This window comes from Thermobia domestica, chromosome 3 (genome assembly GCF_964235325.1).
Source record: "Thermobia domestica chromosome 3, izTheDome1.hap1.1, whole genome shotgun sequence".
Lineage (NCBI taxonomy): Eukaryota > Metazoa > Arthropoda > Insecta > Zygentoma > Lepismatidae > Thermobia > Thermobia domestica.
In genome coordinates this window covers 349,593,645-349,615,030 of record NC_137456.1, presented here as the reverse complement: position 1 = coordinate 349,615,030, position 21,386 = coordinate 349,593,645, and the positions used below count along the sequence as shown (strand labels likewise).

The 21,386-nt window shown below is 34.4% G+C and overlaps 1 protein-coding gene across 2 annotated transcripts in view; it reads right to left on the bottom strand.

Moving 5' to 3' along the window:
* Window positions 1-6,476: 6,476 nt before the first annotated feature.
* LOC145681294 (glutamate [NMDA] receptor subunit 1-like) overlaps window positions 6,477-21,386 on the bottom strand; it is a 100,637-nt gene continuing 85,727 nt past the window's right edge. For both annotated transcript variants that reach the window (XM_081752938.1, XM_081752939.1), the window contains exons 15-18: window positions 20,929-21,086; window positions 19,438-19,610; window positions 15,772-16,025; window positions 6,477-6,858 (exon numbers count right to left, since the gene is read on the bottom strand). In XM_081752938.1, coding sequence (XP_081609064.1) covers window positions 6,598-6,858; window positions 15,772-16,025; window positions 19,438-19,610; window positions 20,929-21,086 — 846 coding nt within the window. In that variant the 3' untranslated portion in view covers window positions 6,477-6,597. The remainder of the gene's footprint in view (window positions 6,859-15,771; window positions 16,026-19,437; window positions 19,611-20,928; window positions 21,087-21,386) is intronic.

Below are 21,386 nucleotides of genomic sequence, written 5' to 3'. Positions count from 1 at the left end.
TGAACAGTTATTAAGTTAAATCAATTTTCTCGTACCCGCTAGAACAACACGGTCTAGTGGTTTCTTTTACACTCGAGGTGCGAGGCTAAATATTGTCCAAAGGTCCCTTCTAAACCGAATTGTTAGTACTTATAATCAGTTGCCAGAAACTGTAGACGTTTTTTTCAAATGAGTATACTTTCAGATCCTCTATAAATAAGCTATTTTTGTAATGTCGCTGTTGTGCTGTACCATCTTAGCTCAAATTGTTATGTTATCAAAATGTTTAAATGTTTCAGTGTAAAATAGCCTAGTGCTCTATCTGAAACCTATTATAAATAAATAAATATCGAATTTATTCCATCATCTTGTTTCTAATTGCAGGCCGTTTGAAAATTTTAAAACTTCATAACACCCTTAATTTTGGGTTATATGATTTAAAAAAAAAAAGTGATTTCTAATTTTGGTTAAAAAGCTTGGACAGTTGTTAAAAAAGTTATTGAGTATTTTATATGACTTGATTATGTGCATCACGAAGATTGAACCAGACATTCCCGCACTATTGAAATCACACCATGTTCAGATATCTCATTAGCTTTCAATTTTAATTATATTTCAATATGTAGGTTTTGTTGCATTTGTATTTTTCTGGTATTTCAATATGCAGTTCTAATTAGTTTCATATCGTAGCTCTTTCATTTAAATTGATTTTTAAACAACTCTGCACCTGTCCAAATGTTTAGTAAACCTTTTTTTTTTCTTAACAGCATGTGTAAAAATAAAAATATGCCTATCAAAACAAAATTCAAAATAATATTTAAAAATATTTTCTGGTATTAGATTCTAATTATATTTATCTCTTTCGCTTAACTTCGCGACCCCCAGGTTGAGAAACTCTGGGTTAGGAAATTAAAGGTGACAAAATACACTTACTTTGTAATTTTTAATATTTTTGTTGCAATTCTTGCCTAAATGATTTTTTGTATTATTACCTCATTTTGTCACTTCCTTGCTAAATAAACTGAATACAATCATGCCACTTACTTTATACTCTGATCTCTCAAAATCCCATGCGCTTTGCAACCTTTCGACTCTCCCCTGGAGTTGTTCACGGAGGATAAAAGTTATCCTAGTGCTACTCTCTGCTGTAAGTTCGAGAAAGGAGCCAATAATAACAAACATTGAACCCAGGACAAGAGAGAGTTTTTAAATAGATTTCCAGCCTTCGATCTTTATTATTGTTAAAATCAGTTCAGAATCACTCTAGCATAACTTCGTTATACAATGTTACATTGATATATCATAATGGAAATTAAAAAAAAATCTTTAAGTTTTACGTCCCACGCTTATGACGGCTAGGCTAAACGAGATGGTGATGATGAGAAATGAATGAAATGGTGGAATAAAGAAAGTGGGAGGAAACGGGAAAACCCCGAGGAAACACAAGCATACGGTATTTGTCCACCACCACAAAGCTCACTTGGTGCGAGCTGGGATCGAAACAAGGACCCCATGCACCAGAGGTGAACGCTCTATCACTGAGTCATCACGGCCCCTTGATGGAAATAAGGTAAACAAAAGTTTTGATACCTACATCCTGCAATGGAGGTCACGGTGGCTCACTGGTAGATCGCTTATCTCTGGTTCAACCCCTGGTCAAGTAAGTTTGTGGTGGACAACATCGGGTGCGTGGATTTTCTCGGGGTACTCCCGTTTACTCCCATTTTCTCCTTTCATTAATTCTTCCATCATCATTCACTTGCTTTAATCATCGTCTCCCTAAGCCTAAAAGGGAATAATTGTGGGGCGTTAAATTGAAATGTTTTACTTATATTATATTTAATCCTGCAGCCACTTCTTTCAACTATATAAAAACTTTCTCTCGTTGTCTATCTCTGTCCAGAATTCCCTCGTGACTATATCGTTAGCGTATGCGTCGGAGACCCAGGTTCGATTCCCGTTGGTAGATCGTGTGGTCGGATTGCACGTTAAGCTGTAGATATTCCTTTCATATAGCCTCGGTGCTGAACAGAACGCTTAACTTAAAAACAATCATCCGATTTTACCTCTCCAACAGCTATCTACCAAAGTGTGCGGGATATGTGTATTTAGTATTTTGAGGACAGGTTGTGTGATCTGAAATTACTGAAGTAATCTGCCGAGACGTTACTTTATTTCAAAACTGAATCAACATGGATTAAGAGCTTAAGATACTAAAAATAGTACAAAATTTACCATTTTTCTTTTACTTGTTTTTCATAAGTGAAACGAGATAATGAAATGCAACTTACCACAATCATAGATAATCTTATTCTACAACAGAAAATTTGAACCTCAAGAATTTTCAGTGTTGCCATCCATAGAAATTACAGTGTTGCCAGAATAACATTTTCTCAAAAATTTAAACTGAGGCAGCGACTAGAGGAAGGAATTCAACAGCATTTCATTACGTATCATGTTGTTTCAGTATCTTGTGAACTACTTCTTAAATAACATTATTATTTAATTTTAATAATTGTATGTTAAAACTATTTTGTTTATTACAAACTAAATACAACCATTATTTAAAAAGTAGTTCACAGGATTCCAAGACGACATGATACGTAATCAAATGCAGTTGAATTCGTTCCTCTAGTCGCTGCCTTAACTTAGATTTTGGGGAAAATATACTGGCAACATGAATTTCTATGGATGGCAAAACTGAAAATTCTTGAGGTCCGTATTTTCTGTTGTAGAATAACATTATCTATGATTGCGGTAAGTTGCGTTTCATTATCTCCTTTCACTTATGAAAAACAAGCAAAAGAAAAATAGTAAATTTTGTGTTATTTTTAGTATAGCAGGCTGTTAAACATACTATTCAGCTTAGTATCACAACTGTCACTTCCCACATAGCACACAACGTCCCTAAAACGTCTCATTTTGATCCCAATTATCCCATATAGTTCCCGGGATTATTGGGACAATGAGTAGACATCCCATGGACATCCTGCACGGGACGTCCTAAAGCATTTCCACGTAGGGTGTCCACGGGACTTCCCGCATGGGACAGGAGATCCCAGGGAATTCCCACGCCGGACATACCTAGAATCACATTATCCCACAATTTACCAGTGGACATTCCTTTGAGGTCCCGTTGAATATCCTGTTTTCCGGGATATAAGCGGACATCTGGATTTCCTGCGGGGGTCCTAAGAATATCCCGGGAGAAAATTCGGATGATCCCGGGATGTCCCTTGTCCGTTGCGGATCAGTCTCGGACGTCCTGTGGACGTCTGTGTGCTATGTGGGTTAGAAACAAGGAAATGCAAAATCATTGAATTACATAAAAATCTACAATGTTATATAGTGTTTAGCGAAAAAGAAAAAAGTCCAAAGATCAGAGATCTACAAAGCGATACGTTTCATTAAACAGAACAAAAGATTTGTATCAATGTAAAACTCATGCGTAGTTTTCGAGAAAATTTTAAAAGAAAAAAATTGTAAACTTATAAATTCATGCTGAACAAAAATCGCGTCACCTACAAAGATGAGACTGTTATTGAAGTTTACCCTCACGAAACTCTTGAATGTGTCATTAGCAAAATGACAATATGTAGTGTAATTAGAGAGAAAAATCCAAAAATTATCTTTAAGTCTTAAACTTCTTTTTCTATTTAAGTAAAATGTTGTCCAAAGGTAAAACATATATCAGTTGATACGTCATATCGAAATTAAAAAGATGACGTGCTTAAATGTGAATTCTGATGTGTAGTTTCCGAGAACATTGTCAAAAACGAACTTTTATGGGGCTAAAAACTATGTTGTTCTAGCTAATAATAATGTTCTGTTTATCTAAAATGATGTTCAAAGATAAAATGCCTATCAGTTGATAAATTACATCGAGATTAACAAAATGCTATCCTTAAGGGTGAATTCTGATGCGTAGTTTCCGAGAAAATCGCCAAAAATGAACTTTTATGGAGCTAAAAACTGTGTTGTTCGTTCAGAATATAAGAATGCTGTATACAACAATTAGTGACGTAGTACATAAGCAAACTTCACTTAGTTCTTTTATTCTCTAGATATAACAATATTTCCCCTATGGCTTCTAAAAAATATTATAATAAAATTATTAAACAAAAAGAAATGAGATTTCTACCTTATATAGTGACATTAGTTTTATCGTCTGTGAACAAGACTATGCGGGAGAGATGAAAGCCTGTGGGTGCAAAGAATTTTTAGGAATCAGTATTTAAAGTAAGAGCGACAGTTAAAATTTCTTAAGCCTAGTGGCATATTGTTAAACCGGATTCATTACTTTTGTTTATTTTTTATAACTATGAGAGTCCAATACTCAGTGATGTATTACTGTTTCCTTCTCCTATGTATTTTTAAATAATCTGTGCTGTTCTTACAATTTCACAATATGTCAATTATGATAGTTCACGTTCTGACAACACTGGTAAAAACTGAATACATGAAAGTGATAAGATACAGTAACACAAAGGATTATTCAGCACAAAATTGCAACGAAGACTTACAAGGTGGAACCAATTTTTTCCTTTCTTATAATTTTACCTTCTGAAACATCTATCAATTCCTGACCCATTGTTTTTAATTGCTCTAAAGATTGGCAGGTCGAAAAAAGTCACCGAAGTTACAAGTAACGAAACGTTGAGAAAGGTATAAGAGTGTTCATAATATTAAAAACAACTTAGGTTACAATGCATTGACAACAATACCTGAAACTAAGTATGCATTTTGTTATTTGAGAGTATTAAACACAGTGTCTCAAAATAACGGGCATTTTTGAAATGATTAATTCACCACACTGCGATACATATGACGCCACGTAACGCACCAAGTGTGAAGTAGGTACCATGCCGTTCAGTTACCATGGAGCAATGGAATGGTGCGAAGCATGCATTCGCTGTGAAGAATAATGACAGTGTGGAGGCTGCACGTCGCGAATTTCAGCAGCATTATCAACTTCCACGACATGCTCAAGTTCTATGCGCGCATGCAGTGAACGTGGGTTCAGAAACAGATTCAACGTTGAACATGAGACACATAGGTCGACCTCGCAGTGCTCAAACACAACATAACACAAAGGCTATTGAGAGAAGTCCGAGGCGCTCTATTCGACGCCAAGCATCGTCTCTGCAGCTGCATGGGTCACACACATAGTGTACCACATAGTAAAGTTTGATTTAAAATTCGACCCGTATAAACTTTAGATCGCCCAGCAACTAAAACCAAATGATCACGAGTAGTGTAGAAATTTCTGTGCAGCAAGTTTGACGAAATCGGAAAGTGGCCAACAGTTCATTGACAAGATATGGATGTCAGACGACTCCCAATTTCATCTCAGCGGCTTCGTGAATAAGCAAAATTTCAGATATTGGGCTTCTGAAAACCCGCGTTTAGTGCAATGAAGTGAGGTTACACAGTCAGAAATTGACTGTATGGTGTCCAGCGTCGTCCTCCTGCATTATAGACCCTTTATTATTATTATTATTATTTTATGTTTTTTTATCCTTTTTTAAAGATGATGATGGGAACGCAGTTATCATCAATTCCAAATGTTATTGCTATAGTGAACAGCTTCCTGGCTAAAGGACTAAGTTACTTTCCAAAGATTCGTAACAGTGCATGATTTCAGCAGGACTGGCCAATATCACATACAACTCGCCAGGCAGCATTAAGACAGTTATTTGACATTCGGTTTGATTTCTCGATTAGTTGACATCCCATGACTCTCAAGATCTTCAGATCTCTCAGTCTTGTGATTTCTTTTTTTGGGGTCACTTAAAGACAAAAGTGTACGACCATGGACCTGAAGACACGAATCGTCAAGGAAATAATCAGATTTGCTGTAGTCATGTTACGTCATGCAATGCACGATGTTCCTGGACGGCTTCAGGAATACTTACGTGAAAACGGCGGCCATGTTGCTGACGTCATCTTCAAGACATGAGGCCATCTTGTAAATGTATGAAAATTAATTCATTAATGACATACCATGTACTATTTATAACCATGAACAGACTTAGTTTGAAATTCATCATCATCTTTTATTTTCTATTTGAAAAAAGTCCGTTATTTCGAGACACCCTTTGTATTGCACGTGCTCAATTTAGGTACTTCTATTTATCGTATGGAAAATTTGTCTAAAATTTTGACAAATTTTTGACCGGCTTAATTGTGACTTTACATCTAAAACTTCATATCTTATATGTTTACTATAATTATTTATCGTTTGCAACTGAAACTTTACTGTACAAGTCTTTATAGAAGAGATCGTAAATATTATGCATCGGACTTTGAAATAAAATTGCCTGAAATAGAATGCGGAAAGTGATATCCTGCCCAATAAGTGACAAAATTGCCTTCGAGGCGCCATATTAAAAGAAAATTGGACCGACTATCTTATTGGACAATGAATCAATTTCCACTTAACATGGGTAATTTTCCAACGCTTAATTTTTCGACTTTTAAAAAAGAATCACTATGAATAAATTGAAAAGTGTTTCTAAATGTCTGTTCTTTTCTTCTTAAAAAATAAAGAAAACTGGTGTTCTAACACTTCTACTACTGCAGAAGAGAAGAGAGGATCGTGACGTTGCATAATGGACACTAAAATATATTTTGAATTCGATCAATGTGTTGATACGACCCATGTCTAGAAGCTGCTGCTTGAATCTCTTCCGTGCGAGGGAGTGTGTAGGCTGCTTGTGGCTGTCTGACATCATTGCTAGAAGTCCAGGAGGGCCCTGGGCTGCGAGATCCCGGGGGACACCGTCTCGGCGTCGCAGCAGACGAAGTGACTGCTTCACTTACGTCATTACGACTCAAACTACGTTGAGCTGCGATTGTAGCTCGTAACGTCTTGCGTTTCTGAAATGGGACATTTTAATTTCGTTTTACTATTTGGAAATGGTTTTAAAAATGCATATTATAGTTCAGGTTAATTAATTAGCATGCATCAGAATAAAAAAAAAATAGTTAGAAACATTAGTTAGGAGTTACAGCTCTTTGCACTATATGCTTTTTTAACTCTTACCTGAAAATTTTTATTCATGTCCTTTCTTGTGTTTAAAAAGAAGGTTGAATGATTTGTTATATTCGAGTATTAGAATGTCATTCGAGTGTTATGACACTACTTGTTCAGGGCAGGAATGCCTAGTGGGGAAATTTGACGGATTGAAAATTAATTTTGCTTATAAGTAAAGAAATCCTCTTACTAAAATCGTGGATATGTCTTTTAATTGTAGATGAGTTATAAGAGATGTTAAATTTCTAGAACCATCTTCTTGTCTGTGACCCTGAGTTTAGGGCAATATGTATATAAAAAAGTATTTTCAGAAGTCTGACTATAAGATAAGCTGATTTTGTCGACGACTTTCTTAGATGTATTTAAGCAAATAAGCAAATGTATTATGGGTTACTTTTTTAAAATAAATACCCAATTTCCATTTCAAGAAGTACTTAAGATTTCCAATGATTTTTTAAAACAATAGGCGCAATTCAACATTTAACTTTCATCCACTCCTTAGTAACCTTATTTCAATGTTTGCAGACCATTAATTTATTATACACATAGACACAAGAAAAAATATTTGTACTCTTTCTGATAGTTTGCTAGAGCGTCCTTAGCAAGAAAAACAAAATACACTGTCATCTTCAATCATACGATTTTCTTTTTATCAACTGCTTTTTCCGTTTTTTCCTTTTTTTTCCCCCTTTTTATATTATCTATAGACCAGCATTGCCTCTTCAAGTACATGTTTTATTTGCTGTATTTTAAGATAAATGTAACAACGTTTATTTCTAATATACCTAGGTATATACACTAAGATAGTTTACGTTCACTATGTGTACATATTAATTTGTGTATGTTTCACATGGTTTTGTTGAAAACTTCGTACGCACCCACAAATACAAATGAGATTTTCGATCGTGTATAGATTATCAGAAAGGCACTAAAAAACAAGAATTACAGGAAAACTAAAAATGAATCGAAAGATTGCGATCTTGGTCAATAATTATATTTTTGGATCAGGGGCCACAAAATTTGTGAACAGCCCCTAAATTGAGTTTTCGTATTTTCTACGGAATAAGCACATCATACTGAGTTAAGTGATAGTTTGGGTTTGGCTACACTATATATAGTTCCCCAGATATAAGGCCCACAAAAACATTTTTTGATTGAAACATATTCGATTTTTTTTATCAGGAGCCACAAAATTTTTGAACGGCCCCCCAATCGAGTTTTTTTTTTTTTTTTTTTTTTTTTTTTTAACGGAAAAAGTATATTATACTGAGTTAAGTGATAGTTTGGATTTGGCATCACTATATATTGTTCTTCAGATATAAGGCGTACAAGAAAATGTTTGATTGAAATATATTGTATCTTTTGATCCAAAAAGAAAGAAAATTGTAAGTATCTTAGATAGAGGACATGTTGTTTTTGACCACGGACTCTTCACAATACACATTTTTTATTATTCTTCTTTTCTGTCAGATTATGACGTCAGAAAGTTTATTTTGAAGTGAAATGAAGTCAAATTTCTAGCTTTACGGCCCACGGTATGTCCTTCAAGCTCAAGAAGACGGCTGATTTATGAATTTTTAAGGTTACTAAATAATGTAGGAAGAAACTGGAAAATCCCGAGAAAACCCATGGAAACGATGTTGAAAGTTTATTTTATTTTTGATTTTTGTGCCCTCATTATGATTATTTTTTCTAACATTGTTTGTATCTGTTGTAGATAATCCTTTAGAAAAAGCACAATTACAAAATGACAACTTCATCTTTTATCCCAATGTTTTCTTACATTATAGAATACGAATTCCTGTATTTATCTGCAGTTGGTAACTGGAAAGAGTCAAACAATTTTCTTTGTATATATGTATTTTCTGCGAAAAATAAAGTTACATGATTTAATTATTAATTTCTTGCTAAATCAGTTGATAAGTATGAACGAAGATCAAAATTTCATATTGACATATACCTCATGAAAACCCCATCCCCCTTATATACAAAACGAAGGAACAGTTTGTAAAATATTTTACTTACTTTGTCTTCGATTTTTGTATTCACGCAGTTCAATCCTACAAAAATTGTTTAATACCTACACGCTATCTAGAGAGGAGACGTAAAATTGTAAAGCCTGCCCATACTTTTTATAAACGTAAATTTGTAAAGCCTGCCCATATTTTTTTATAAACGTAAAATTGTAAAGCCTGCCCATATTTTTATAAACGTAAAATTGTAAAGCCTGCCCATACTTTTTATAAACGTAAAGTTATAAAAGCTGCCCATATTTTCTATAAACATAAAATTGTAAAGGCTGCCCATATTCTTTTTTACTTGGGTAGAGGGGATGAAGTGATCTCTGATTTTAAATAAATCCAATATTAATACTTCCCTATTCTCCACTTGAAGAAAGAATAAAAGAGTGATGTAAGAAACCGATAAAATTGTAGAAACCCAAACCGAAATATAAGCTGCTCTCGAGAATTGGAGACGCCTGTTAACCTTATCTAAGAATACATTTTCTCATATTCGTCGATTTTCACATTAGAATTATAGCGGAACGGATTTAGGAAAATTACTCTAAATCTTTTGTTTAACCTCTGCAGCAACACAAGATCACAATATAAAACATCAGTTCGAACTTCCTTGGGCTCACATCTATACTTGGGAATTTTTCTTGTAAAATCTATGTCAATGATCATAATCATAATATAACAGTAAAATATCTCAAGACTCATAAAGAGAGACTATATACTGTTACCTGTATAATGCGTCCTGCGATATTATTTTTCTATGATATTTCGCAAACGTTACTGTTGACTTTTTCATGTATATTAAATCTTCGGATTACATTTTTAACCGTTTAATTGATGTTCCTTTTCTTGCGTTCGGTCGAAAGGATAACTTCAGTTCTTTAGGTTGAAATTATGTACATTTGTTTTCTTTTTTTTTTTTTTTCCTCTTCTTAGAATGGATAACTGTAGTCATTAAAATTGCTTTTCTTGTGTAAATGGCTCATCTATCTCTCTTCTGATATGTTCTTAAGAAGAGGAGAATAGCATACAAATCTACAGAATTACAATCTAATTCTGAATAATACTATCCATGGCTTTGGATCGGATATTGTATTAAAGAAATACTGACCAAAGCTTAAACAAACACTGTATTTTAAAAACTATGATGTGTTACAGTTTCGGATATCTACCATATCCTTCATCAGACAATACATAGATATCTAAAGAACATTAAGGAACATATAGACATATATATATATATAGTCATCCTTATGAAAAAGTCTAAATTCTATTGACTGAAGCCTTGAGCCATTCCCGTTGGTCCTCATGTCCAATGCCCTGCAAATCACGTGCAATTGTTTGATCCTTAAATGTACACGGCGGCATTGGGTGAAGGCTTCAGCCAATTGAATTTAGACTTTTTCGTAAGGATGACTACATATGTCTGTATCTTCATTTATGTTGTATAGGTGTATACAGTGTCTGATGAAGAATATAGTTGATATCCGAAACTGTAACACATCATAGTTTTTAAAACGCAATGTATGTTTAAGCTTTGGTCAACATTTCTTTTGTTACTAATTTTGAAGTTAATCTTTTTACCCAACACAAGAAAAGATACATGAATTAAGCTGTTCAAAAAGTAATCCGGAGATTTAAACTACATGACTAAGCGAACAGAGAGGTTTGCGAAGTATTGTAGAAAAATAGTACCCAAGATGCACCAGACAAGCAACAATATTTGGTTTATTTTATATACTTTGATGTATTGACTCAGGATCCAATTTACATATTTTATAACGTGATTCAACAGAAAGGACATGATTCAAATTTTTAGATAAGATAATAAGTTAGACATAATTAGTATGCAACTATTAAAGCAAGATTATTTTAAGTTTTAATAAATAAACTTTTTTCTATTAAATTATTAAAACAAAACAATTTAATACAAGTATTATATTTCTCGCTTAGTATATAATAGTTTGACACTGCACAGAGGATTTCCAAAGAGTTGTGCAGTTTTAACATGGATTTATTCTCCCGTAAAGCTCAAAACTAGTGTCTTTTGTTTTTAATATAAGAACCGAAGTAAGATATATTTTTGTTTATAAAAAATGGAATATAGCAATATGTCTGTTATAATATGAAAAATTGAGTTTTTCTCCCTCCATTTTGTTATCTGTACAGTATTCTAATAAGGACGCATGTATTCAGTGGCGAAGCGTCTTATGGAAATCTGAAGCCAAATTTAACACTATTCATTTTCATAAACTTGTTTTTTTTTCTTCTTTGTGGATTTTAATTTTCACGTTTTACATTTTCCTATGAATTAAAATAGCCACTTAAAAATTTTGACTCTTCTAGTAGCAAAAATAACAAGGTTCCATCACTGGCAGAATGCCGTTGCTTTTCTTTAATTCGCTGCTGGAGAGGCAATCTGACTACGTTGTTCAAATAGGAAAGTAAAGCAAAAATTCTAGGAGCATAGCCAATTACACAGAGAACAAGGGGCTTTCTTCCAGAGTTGGATTTATTTTTCCTTCATTTAAAGTAACGCATGAATCTACCAAAATAACCTCTAAGCATAATCTCTTTAAAATCCCTTTTACCCAAAACATTATCCTGACTTTATATATGTTTCATGAAAGACCAATAGCTCTGGTTTAAGGTACGAGGAACGTCCTGAAAATAAATGTACTAAATTTTTGTAGATTTCAAAAAAATATTTCAAACAAAAATTTTACATGCCTACATCAGTACATATGTGAACCATTTTCCCATGTAGTCTCCATCCCTCTCGATGCACTTAGTGAGACGAGGGATCAATCTTTTTTATGCCTTGGTCAAAGAAGTCACCGACCACCTCTTTTGTCCAATTCTTCATCTCCACCTCCACTTTCTCGTCAGTTGAAACATTTTTTTACCACTCATGTGCATCTTCAGGGAGATGAACAAATGATAGTCTGAAGGCGCCAAGTCAGAAGAATACGTGAAGCAGTCAAAATCGACGGTCTTCCACTCCTTTGCTCATTGTGCACATCAGTACGACCGACTTTAAATTCACGACACCATTTAAACACACCTCGTAAAATTCATAACGCGTTCGCCAAAAACTGATTTGATCTCATTAAAAAAAACTTCAGACGAAGATTTTCTGTTCATAACGGGATAACGAATAACGCTGCGAATCTCTCACTTGGCGGCAGGTTTCATCGACATCTTTCACGGGAGACGTTAATGAGGCCACAGTTTTGGTTGTACTAACGCGTGACTGGGCTCACTGGAAAGGGTAAGAGCTAAGTTACACGGCAGTGTGACCAACATAACAATAACAAATTTCCTCTGCCCTCGAGGGTCCTAGTACACTTATTTTGCGGACGTTCCTCGTAGTATAAATCACACGTTTCTATCTTTCGTAGTAACCGTGCAGTAGCCTGTTTTCTGCATCACTGCAAACTCTTATTTCTACGCGCAGCAATGAAGAAAAACGAGTAAATCCAAGATGGTGGCATCTAATAAAAATCTAATAATCTTTCTCAGCATATCATTAGTAAGATATCCTTTGTTGAAAATTTCAAGAGTTACCTGGTGGTCGAGCAATTCTTCCTTGATGTTTCTACATGAAATGATCTTTTGGTCTATTTTCTCAAAAACTACGCATGAGGATTTAAGTCACTCATATCATTTTGTTCAGGTCAATAAGGTCTATCGGTTGGTAGATGTCTCATCTTTATTTAATAATTTACTTGTAGCATCTTTGCATAATCAATATTTTTGGTCTATTAGTTCATTTTGATCTGAAGGCCCACCGGGCATAATATAAACTCCATATGTCATCACATACTAGCATAATGCAAAACCTACAAACCTTCTTATGCATTTCTTTTTTGAGTGGACATCTGTCAGTGATTTCCAATTGTACGTATTTTTCTGTTTGTTAAAGTTTTATAGTGTTTTTCCTTCAAGATGCATATGCAGAGTGAGTTTCGTTTTTAACTTGAAACAACCATGTAATTGCTAAACCAGTTCATCAGACTCATTTGACGAATGATAATCCTGGGTTCGATTCTCGGTTGTAGAGACTTGAAAAATTTGAACGCGTTACGGTGGTTCGGATTCCACCTTAAGCTGTAGGTTCATATGTCTTACAGCCTCGGTACTGAAAGGGATGCTAAATTCCAATCCAATCCACCAATTTATTCAAAATAAAGTAAAACACTTTCTGCTTCCTTCAGCTGATTCATTCACGCATCATTTTCGTTTGCATTCAACTCCCTAAGGTTGTCTTTCAGTTTCACGACAAAACTAGCTATAGAATACAAGTCTTGCTATAGAATGGATTGCAGTTTAAACTTGAAAGATGGTTTCTTCCTCACAGACAAAGCTACCCACCTACAAATCCATCTAATTTTTGATATAAAATTGTAGATATTTTTTGAGAAGAAATCGGTTTTACGACTAAAGCAAAGCTGAAGAAAGCAGAATGCACTGGCTATAGAGATGTGTTAGAATGGAACACATAAACTTAACAGAAAACACGACATTCGCATGAACGTTCAAGATACCTAAGTGAAAAAAAGGCTATGGTACGTTTAAAATAATTAGTCCTCTCATGAAATCTTTATCAGTTCTACAATGGTGTCCGTAAATACTTTCTGAATTACCTTGTATTTTCAGATTCTAAACTTGCTCAGCACCTTCACGACTTAATAATTTCAAAAGTTCATCGCAGCTATAACAAAACTTAAATCGAAAATGACGAATGATAAATGCAAGTGAATGTTGATGGAAAAATTAGTGAAATGATGAAAATGAAATTCCGAAAAAATTCGAGACACTGTTGTCCATCACAAAGTTGCATAATCCACTATCGAATCAGGGACCAATCATACCATAAGAGAGTGCTGTGCCACTGAGCTACCATATATCTGTATGCGGAAAAGAAAGCCCGTTGTTAGATCTCATTTGTCTGAAGGATATTTAAATATACGAGTTATCTATTCCCTAAGATACAACTCCATATTTTGAAACTTGTTTATTATTCTACAGTCTTTTTCTCAGTTCTTCGAAAGTCTCTTTCTTATCTACACAATCCATGTTTATTTCCCATCCAAACAACCATTTTAGATCTTTTTATCTTACTAATATTCGGAGATACTATTCAGTGATCTTGGCCTAATTATTCTGAGGGATTGCGTTGTGTGAATTACTATCATTTTAAATTTAGCTAGTTTCAGTGAAAACTGTTCAATGTTCATCACTTAGGTTTGGCGTAATTATACATTACTAAAGTGTTACTGTTTTCTTTCTGTTTATCGAATTCAATAATCATTTTTAGAGATATTGGAAACACTCCAGTATACAGTATACTTTAGTTTTTTCATTTCGTCTTAAGAGCCTGCCATACTAAAAATAATACAAAATTTACCTTTTTTTCTTTTGCTTGTTTTTCATAAGTGAAAAAAGATAATGAAATGCAACTTTCCGCAATCACAGATAATGTTATTCTACAACAGAAAATATGAACCTCAAGAATTTCCAGTGTTACCATCCATAGAAATTACAGTGTTGCCAGAATAACATTTCTCCCAAAAATCTAAATTAAGACAGAGACTAGAGGAACGAACTCAACTGCATTTGATTACATATCATGTTGTTTTGGTATCCTGTGAACTACTTTTTAAATAATATTATTAATTTAATTTTAATAGCTGTATGTTAAAACTAGTTTGTTTGTTACAAATTAAATACAATTACTACTTAAAAAGTAGTTCAAAGGATTCCAAAACAACATGATACGTAATCAAATGGAATTGAGTTCGTTCCTCTAGTCGCTGCCTTAACTTAGATTTTTGGGGAAATGTTACTCTGGCAACACTGTAATTTCTTTGGATGGCAACACTGAAAATTCTTGAGATTCATATTTTCTGTTGTAGAATAACATTATCCATGATTGTGGTAAGTTACATTTCTTTATCTCCTTTCACTTATGAAAAACAAACAAAAAATAAAAGGGTAAAATTTTGTATTACTTTTAACGTTAGGTTCTTTAAAAATTTAGTAGAAGTCCTGAAATTTCGTATGTAACACATACTTCACACATCGTTTTACATAACAATGAAATATTATGTAAAATATTTTTAAAAAAGTGGTTTAATAAAGGGGAAAAATGAGAAATTTTCAACCCAAGATTGTCTTTGTTGATCAAAATCTTACAACAACAATAACAGGCACATAAATATAATGAATCTGTCTTGAAATTTAATATATATATAAGATTCTCATTTCTTTTTTAAATATATTATTTACAATTATACCTTCTCTGTATATAATATGACATATCACACAACAAAGCGTTTTAGTTTTAGACCTTAAATTTGAAAGCCTTTTTGATTAGTGCTTTCATGAATTGTTAAAAATATTTTTTTTAATATAAAAATGATATGCTGGATTTTGTTTTAGAACATTTTTCTCATATGAACTTCTAAATTCAACAGTTCTTCAGCTAAGGTGTTTTGTTCGTTACTATTTTTGGTGCTGTGTGTGCTCGTGTGACTTTTTTTTTTTTTTTTTTATCGTCCTTTCGTGATTGAATAAAAAATATCTCATATTACAAGAAACAAACAAACAAATGAACAAACAACGTGTGAAGCAGCCTTCTGCTCATGTCTGAGACTGCATGGTATTCTTCTTCACATGAACTTTGGATGCAGACGAAAGAACACAACGGTGTTTGGATGTGGTCAGGTGCTTTACCTCAATAAGACCCCGCCATTTGTCCGCTGCGTGGCGCGCTATTTCCATCTGCTTCTGTTTCTTGATGTGGTGTTTCTTGTAGGTCATTTCGATGACGATGAGGATGGTTCCGCCAACGATTCCAGCTGCTACCAACATGAATACTCCTGCCATGTTTTTTAGACCTAAAGTGTTCGGAGTCTTTTCATTTTCCTCGCAGTGTTGCGTATTTCCTTGCAGAATCCATTTTGTATCCAATTTTTCCATTGTTCCGTCTGTAATATAAAACCGAAAGTGAATTGAATGAACATTCTCGTTTTACCTAGAATTAAAATATTCATATCAAGTTGCGGGTTATGCACTTCAATTTAATTATAGTAGAAAGATTTTCTACAGACAGCTCAAGGTCCTAAAGCAGAGGACGAAATATTCACTTTTACTTTTCCCATTTAAACAACATAGATATCATAAATCAGTTGATCTATTTTGTTGTTTTTCTTTGTCATTGAAGCATCTATAGAAAATCTCTCTACTATAAGTCATTTTTCGTGTAACTACTAAAATGAAATAAAATAGAGCCATGTAAGATATTCTTTACTCCTAATTTATAATGCTTTTATATATATTTGGTCTAGGAATTAATTCGTGCGGGTGGACAAGAGATGGCGCAACGAACGGAGCGTCCCACAGTTCCGTGTATCCACACATGTGTTGCAAACCCCTGTCATTGCGTATCGTTCGTAGTATAGGGCAGTGGATTAAAGCGTCAACAACACCAGTTTGTAGTTAAGTGAACATGGCGCAATTTGTGCCTGATAAAGTGTTTTTGCGGGGTGTCCTGCTGCATTACTTTAACATGCAGAAAAGTGCGACTGAAAGTCATCGTATTTTGGTGGAAGTGTATGGTGACCATGCTCTAGCTGAGCGAACGTGTCAGAAGTGGTTTGCACGGTTTAGAAGTGGTGATTTCGGCTTGGCAGGCCAAGAGCGAGCTGGACAGCCAAAAAAATTTCAAGACGAAGAATTGACAGCATTGCTCGAGCAGGATTCGTGTCAAACGCAGGAACAACTTGCAGCAGCATTAGGCGTTGATCAAACAACAGTCTCCAAACGCTTGAAAGCCATGGGAATGATTCAAAAGATGTCACATTGGGTTCCACATGAATTGAAAGACAGATACGTTGAAAGACGAAAAACCATTTGCGAATTGCTGCTTCAACGACAGAGCAGAAAGGGGTTTCTGCATCGAATTATTACGGGTGATGAGAAGTGGATCCATTACGAGAACCCTAAACGAAAAAAGGCCTGGGTGAAACCAGGTGAACCAGGTCCATCACAACCAAAACGAGATATTCACTGTGTAAAGGTTATGCTGTGCATATGGTGGGATATGAAAGGTGTGGTGTACTATGAGCTGCTGCAACCGGGTGAAACTATGAATGGAGAACGTTATCGACGACAATTAATGCGTTTGAAGCAAGCTCTGGCCAGAACACGACCAGAATGGGAGAACAGACATGATAAACTTATTGTTCAACATGATAACGCTCGCCCACATGTCGCAAAACCGGTCAAAACCTATTTAGAAAATGTCGGATGGGAAGTTTTACCCCACCCGCCGTATTCACCAGACGTTGCTCCTTCGGACTACTACTTGTTCGATTGCATGAACAACGATTTGATTGGACAGCGGTTTACTTCTTCAGAAGATATCGAAACATGGGTCTCTTACTGGATCGCTTCCAAGGATGAGGACTTCTTTCGCCACGGAATCCGTACATTGCCTGACAGATGGGCGAAAGTGGTGGCTAGCGATGGACAATATTTTTCTTAAGGTATTTATGTATTTTGTGTTTGTACTACAGCTTCAATGTGTGCGTACAAACCGCACGAATTAATTCCTAGACCAAATATATATATATATCAAAATGAATATAAATAAACATGATATTATCTCAAATTACATTACTGACTGTAATTTGGACAGCTGTGATTTTTTTTCTTTTGTGATTAACGACCATTTCTTTAAAAAATGTAATTTTGTATTAGTTTTATTTTATTTTAGTATGGTCCGCATACGATACATTGGCTCCACAAAAATGATTCTTATTGTATTTTTTTTTTTTAATGAACATAAGAAATTATCTTATATTTAATAACATTAATGTTACAATGACTTTACTCAAAATTGGTTTACTAAATATCTAACATCAAAAGTATGAACAGTATTTGGCTTAAAATAGTTTTTTAATTTAATAGTTTCAAGTAAGCATAGTAAAAATAATAATAGCGATTTCAGAAATTACACCAATATGTCATAAATAAAATTTGTCAAGTCTACTGCCTGGTTCTAATAACTTTCGTAGGGGATTTTTTAACAGCAAATTTATTTATTATGTCGTCATATGAATACTGTTGAAACTGTTTCTGACTCAATACACGATGTATTGAGATCATTTAATTTATCCTAACAATTGTTTACTCTAAGGCAGTGGTTCTCAAACTTTCCGATAACGCGGAGCCCCTGTGGATTCGGAAAGTGATCCACGGGCCCCTTGTTCATTCGGAAAGTGATCCGTGGACCCCCTTGCAATGCTATCTGAAATTTCACATGGTATTAAAAACTATACTGATTAGAATTACCACTAACAAGAAAAATATCAAGAAAAGTAATGCAGTAAGTGACTTATTCTAGAGTTATGTGATTGTTTCCTAGTGAACAAAATTTCAATTGAAAATACAGTAAATTTTAAGACTGAAAATAAATGTACTTTTTTTTTCTTTAAAGGAAATTCACTTGATAAACAATGTTCTCAAATGTGGTGTCACTAATATGAGGAATGAAATTCTTTCTGTTTTTCCATAAGTGCACTAAAATCGGGAATTAGTTTTTTCACCATCAATCTTAGATACGATTCCACATTAAGATGATTTCACTTTCAGGCTCTAATACTGCAAGGAGCAGAAAAGGTCTGTGCATTTAAGTAAGTGGTAGGGAAAGGCATCAAATGTTGCAATGCATTTATAGACAACTCTTCATATTCACAGGGCAGAAATTTAGTAAAGTAGAAAAACATTTAAATTTACAAACGTAAGTATGATTTCCTTCTTTCCTTGCTTTCATTGCTTTCATTCCTTAATTTCATTGCTTTCTTTTTAGTAACTGAAAAGAATACTTCTTTCATAATAGCTGTGAGTTGTATTTTATTATAACACATTTCAATTTTTAGGCGTCACGGACCCCCTGGTTACGTCCCACGGACCCCCAGGGGTTCGCGTACCCCACTTTGAGAACCACTGCTCTAAGGTAATTTCTAACTCTTCTGAGGCAGGAATAACTGTATTCCCCGGTAATATTTGGGGTTAAATTCTGTTAATCCTCGCTGTGTTTACTTACTTCATGCTAAACAGAACCTAATCTAACCTAACCTAACGTGTGTTTTATAAACTGGTAGAGACTAACGAAATTTATGTCCTTGTTTCCGGCAGGTATGCACAATCGGAAATGCTAAAAGCAATTTTGTGACATTTATTGGTATATAAAGTTATATCCATACATTTAGACATCATATAGGATTTTACAAAATAGAACATATATTATACATTACCAGTCATGTAACTATTATGTAAGAAGATAGTTATTTCTTTTTAAATATATGCGTATGCATACTAATAACAGTTACTTACTTTCATGAAAATCTAAAATGGCCAGCGTGACAGCATCTGCCCACGGCGATCCTTTCTGCAATCCAATTCCGTATCCTGAGCGACCAAATAGTTCTCCGGCTGTAACAAGTTCACAATCCTGAGCTGCCTCATATTCTAAGCGAGAACTGTCCCAAATGAACGCCATTAATTTCCTATAATCAAACATATTTATTTTAATAATGTACACACTTTGTATTAGACGTTACCATAGTAAGCCATACAAAAAAAAAAAAAAAAAAAAAAATCAATAAAAATGTATTTTTGACTATATGTATATTACATGAGTTATCTTTAAATTTTGAATATTTTGGGGTTAAGTTCCAGATGAGTTTCTGTTAATAAAATTTTAATGATCACTACACATACTAACTCACAACTAGATATGCCCATTCAAACACAATGTACAATATATCGTAACATAGTTTATATTTGTACTACTTCCTAATGAGTTAGTGTCTGTAGTGATCTCTAAATCCTTAATAGATTATGTTTTGTGTGGAAAAAGGACTAAGTTGAATAAAATGTACAAAATAATTGTGAAGTCGAAACTGCTCATTTCTGAATAGCTGTCGAAGGCAACAGGATTGATTGCCGAAACTCCTCCTTTCTGAGTAGCTGTCGAAGGCAACAGGATTGATTGCCGAAACTCCTCCTTTCTGAGTAGCTGTCGAAGGCAACAGGATTGATTGCCGAAACTCCTCCTTTCTGAGTAGCTGTCGAAGGCAACAGGATTGATTGCCGAAACTCCTCCTTTCTAAGTAGCTGTCGAAGGCAACAGGATTGGTTGCCGAAACTTCTCATTTCTGAGTAGCTGTCGAAGGCAACAGGATTGGTTGCCGAAACTCGTCATTACTGAGTAGCTGTCGGAGGCAACAGGATTGGTTGCCGAAATTATACTAAGAATATAGAAATCCTTTTACAGTAGGATTTCCAGGGCACATTATAGGTAAATGTTAGTTGATTTAGCAAAATGTATTAGATTGTATCTGTGTTAAAATATTTGTATCAAACTTTATGAAAATTCCTATGTAATAAGAATTGTTTGTTTCTTTGAGCACGAAGGAAGGGGGTACGGTGGCTCAGTGGTAGAGCGCTTACTTCGTGTCCGTGGGGTGCCCGCTTTGATCCCGGTCAACTAAGTTTGTGGTGGACAACATCGTGTCCGTAGGTATTTTCGTGGTACTCGACTTCCTCCCACAATCACATTCACTTGCCTTAATCATTCGCCTCCCTTAGCGTAAAGAGCATAATCGTAGGACGTTAAACTGAAAGATTAAATTTTATTTTATTTCAGCACCGATATCAGTGAAACACAAATCTAAAGTTTAATGTGGAATTCGATCTCAGCACTGCCATTGGAAAACGAACTTGGGTCTCCTACCAGAATGCCAACCATTTAACAATAATTAAATGAGAGTTTATGCAAAAAATAGTGCACCATATATAATTAATAAGAATAATAATAAATACCCATCCTTAACGTCCCGTATTGCATCCTCTGCCTTTTCATAACTGTTGGCTTCCATTGTTCTGTACATGTTAGACAGCTCTACCTGTCGTCGGAAGTACATATCCACAGCCGAACCTTTCACTGTTGCGTAAGTTAAATTTTCCATCGTGTTTCTTAGCTGTAAAAACATGAACGAAAACATCCTATCATAATTAATTACAAGAGCAAATGAACACTAGCATTTTTTCTATTTTAGCGATTTCAATTTCGATCGTGGTGAAGGGAGAAATTAGGACAGTTCTAATCTTTTGAAATTGTCATCTTATACTTACACTTTCATTTATATTCACTCAGCCACAAAAAGTAACAAATAATTATATATTTGGATAAATAACAATTGAACATCAATATTATTACAATAAACTTCAAACTCACTTGGGATGAACATATTTCAATATTCTCTCATATTGGAAGTATC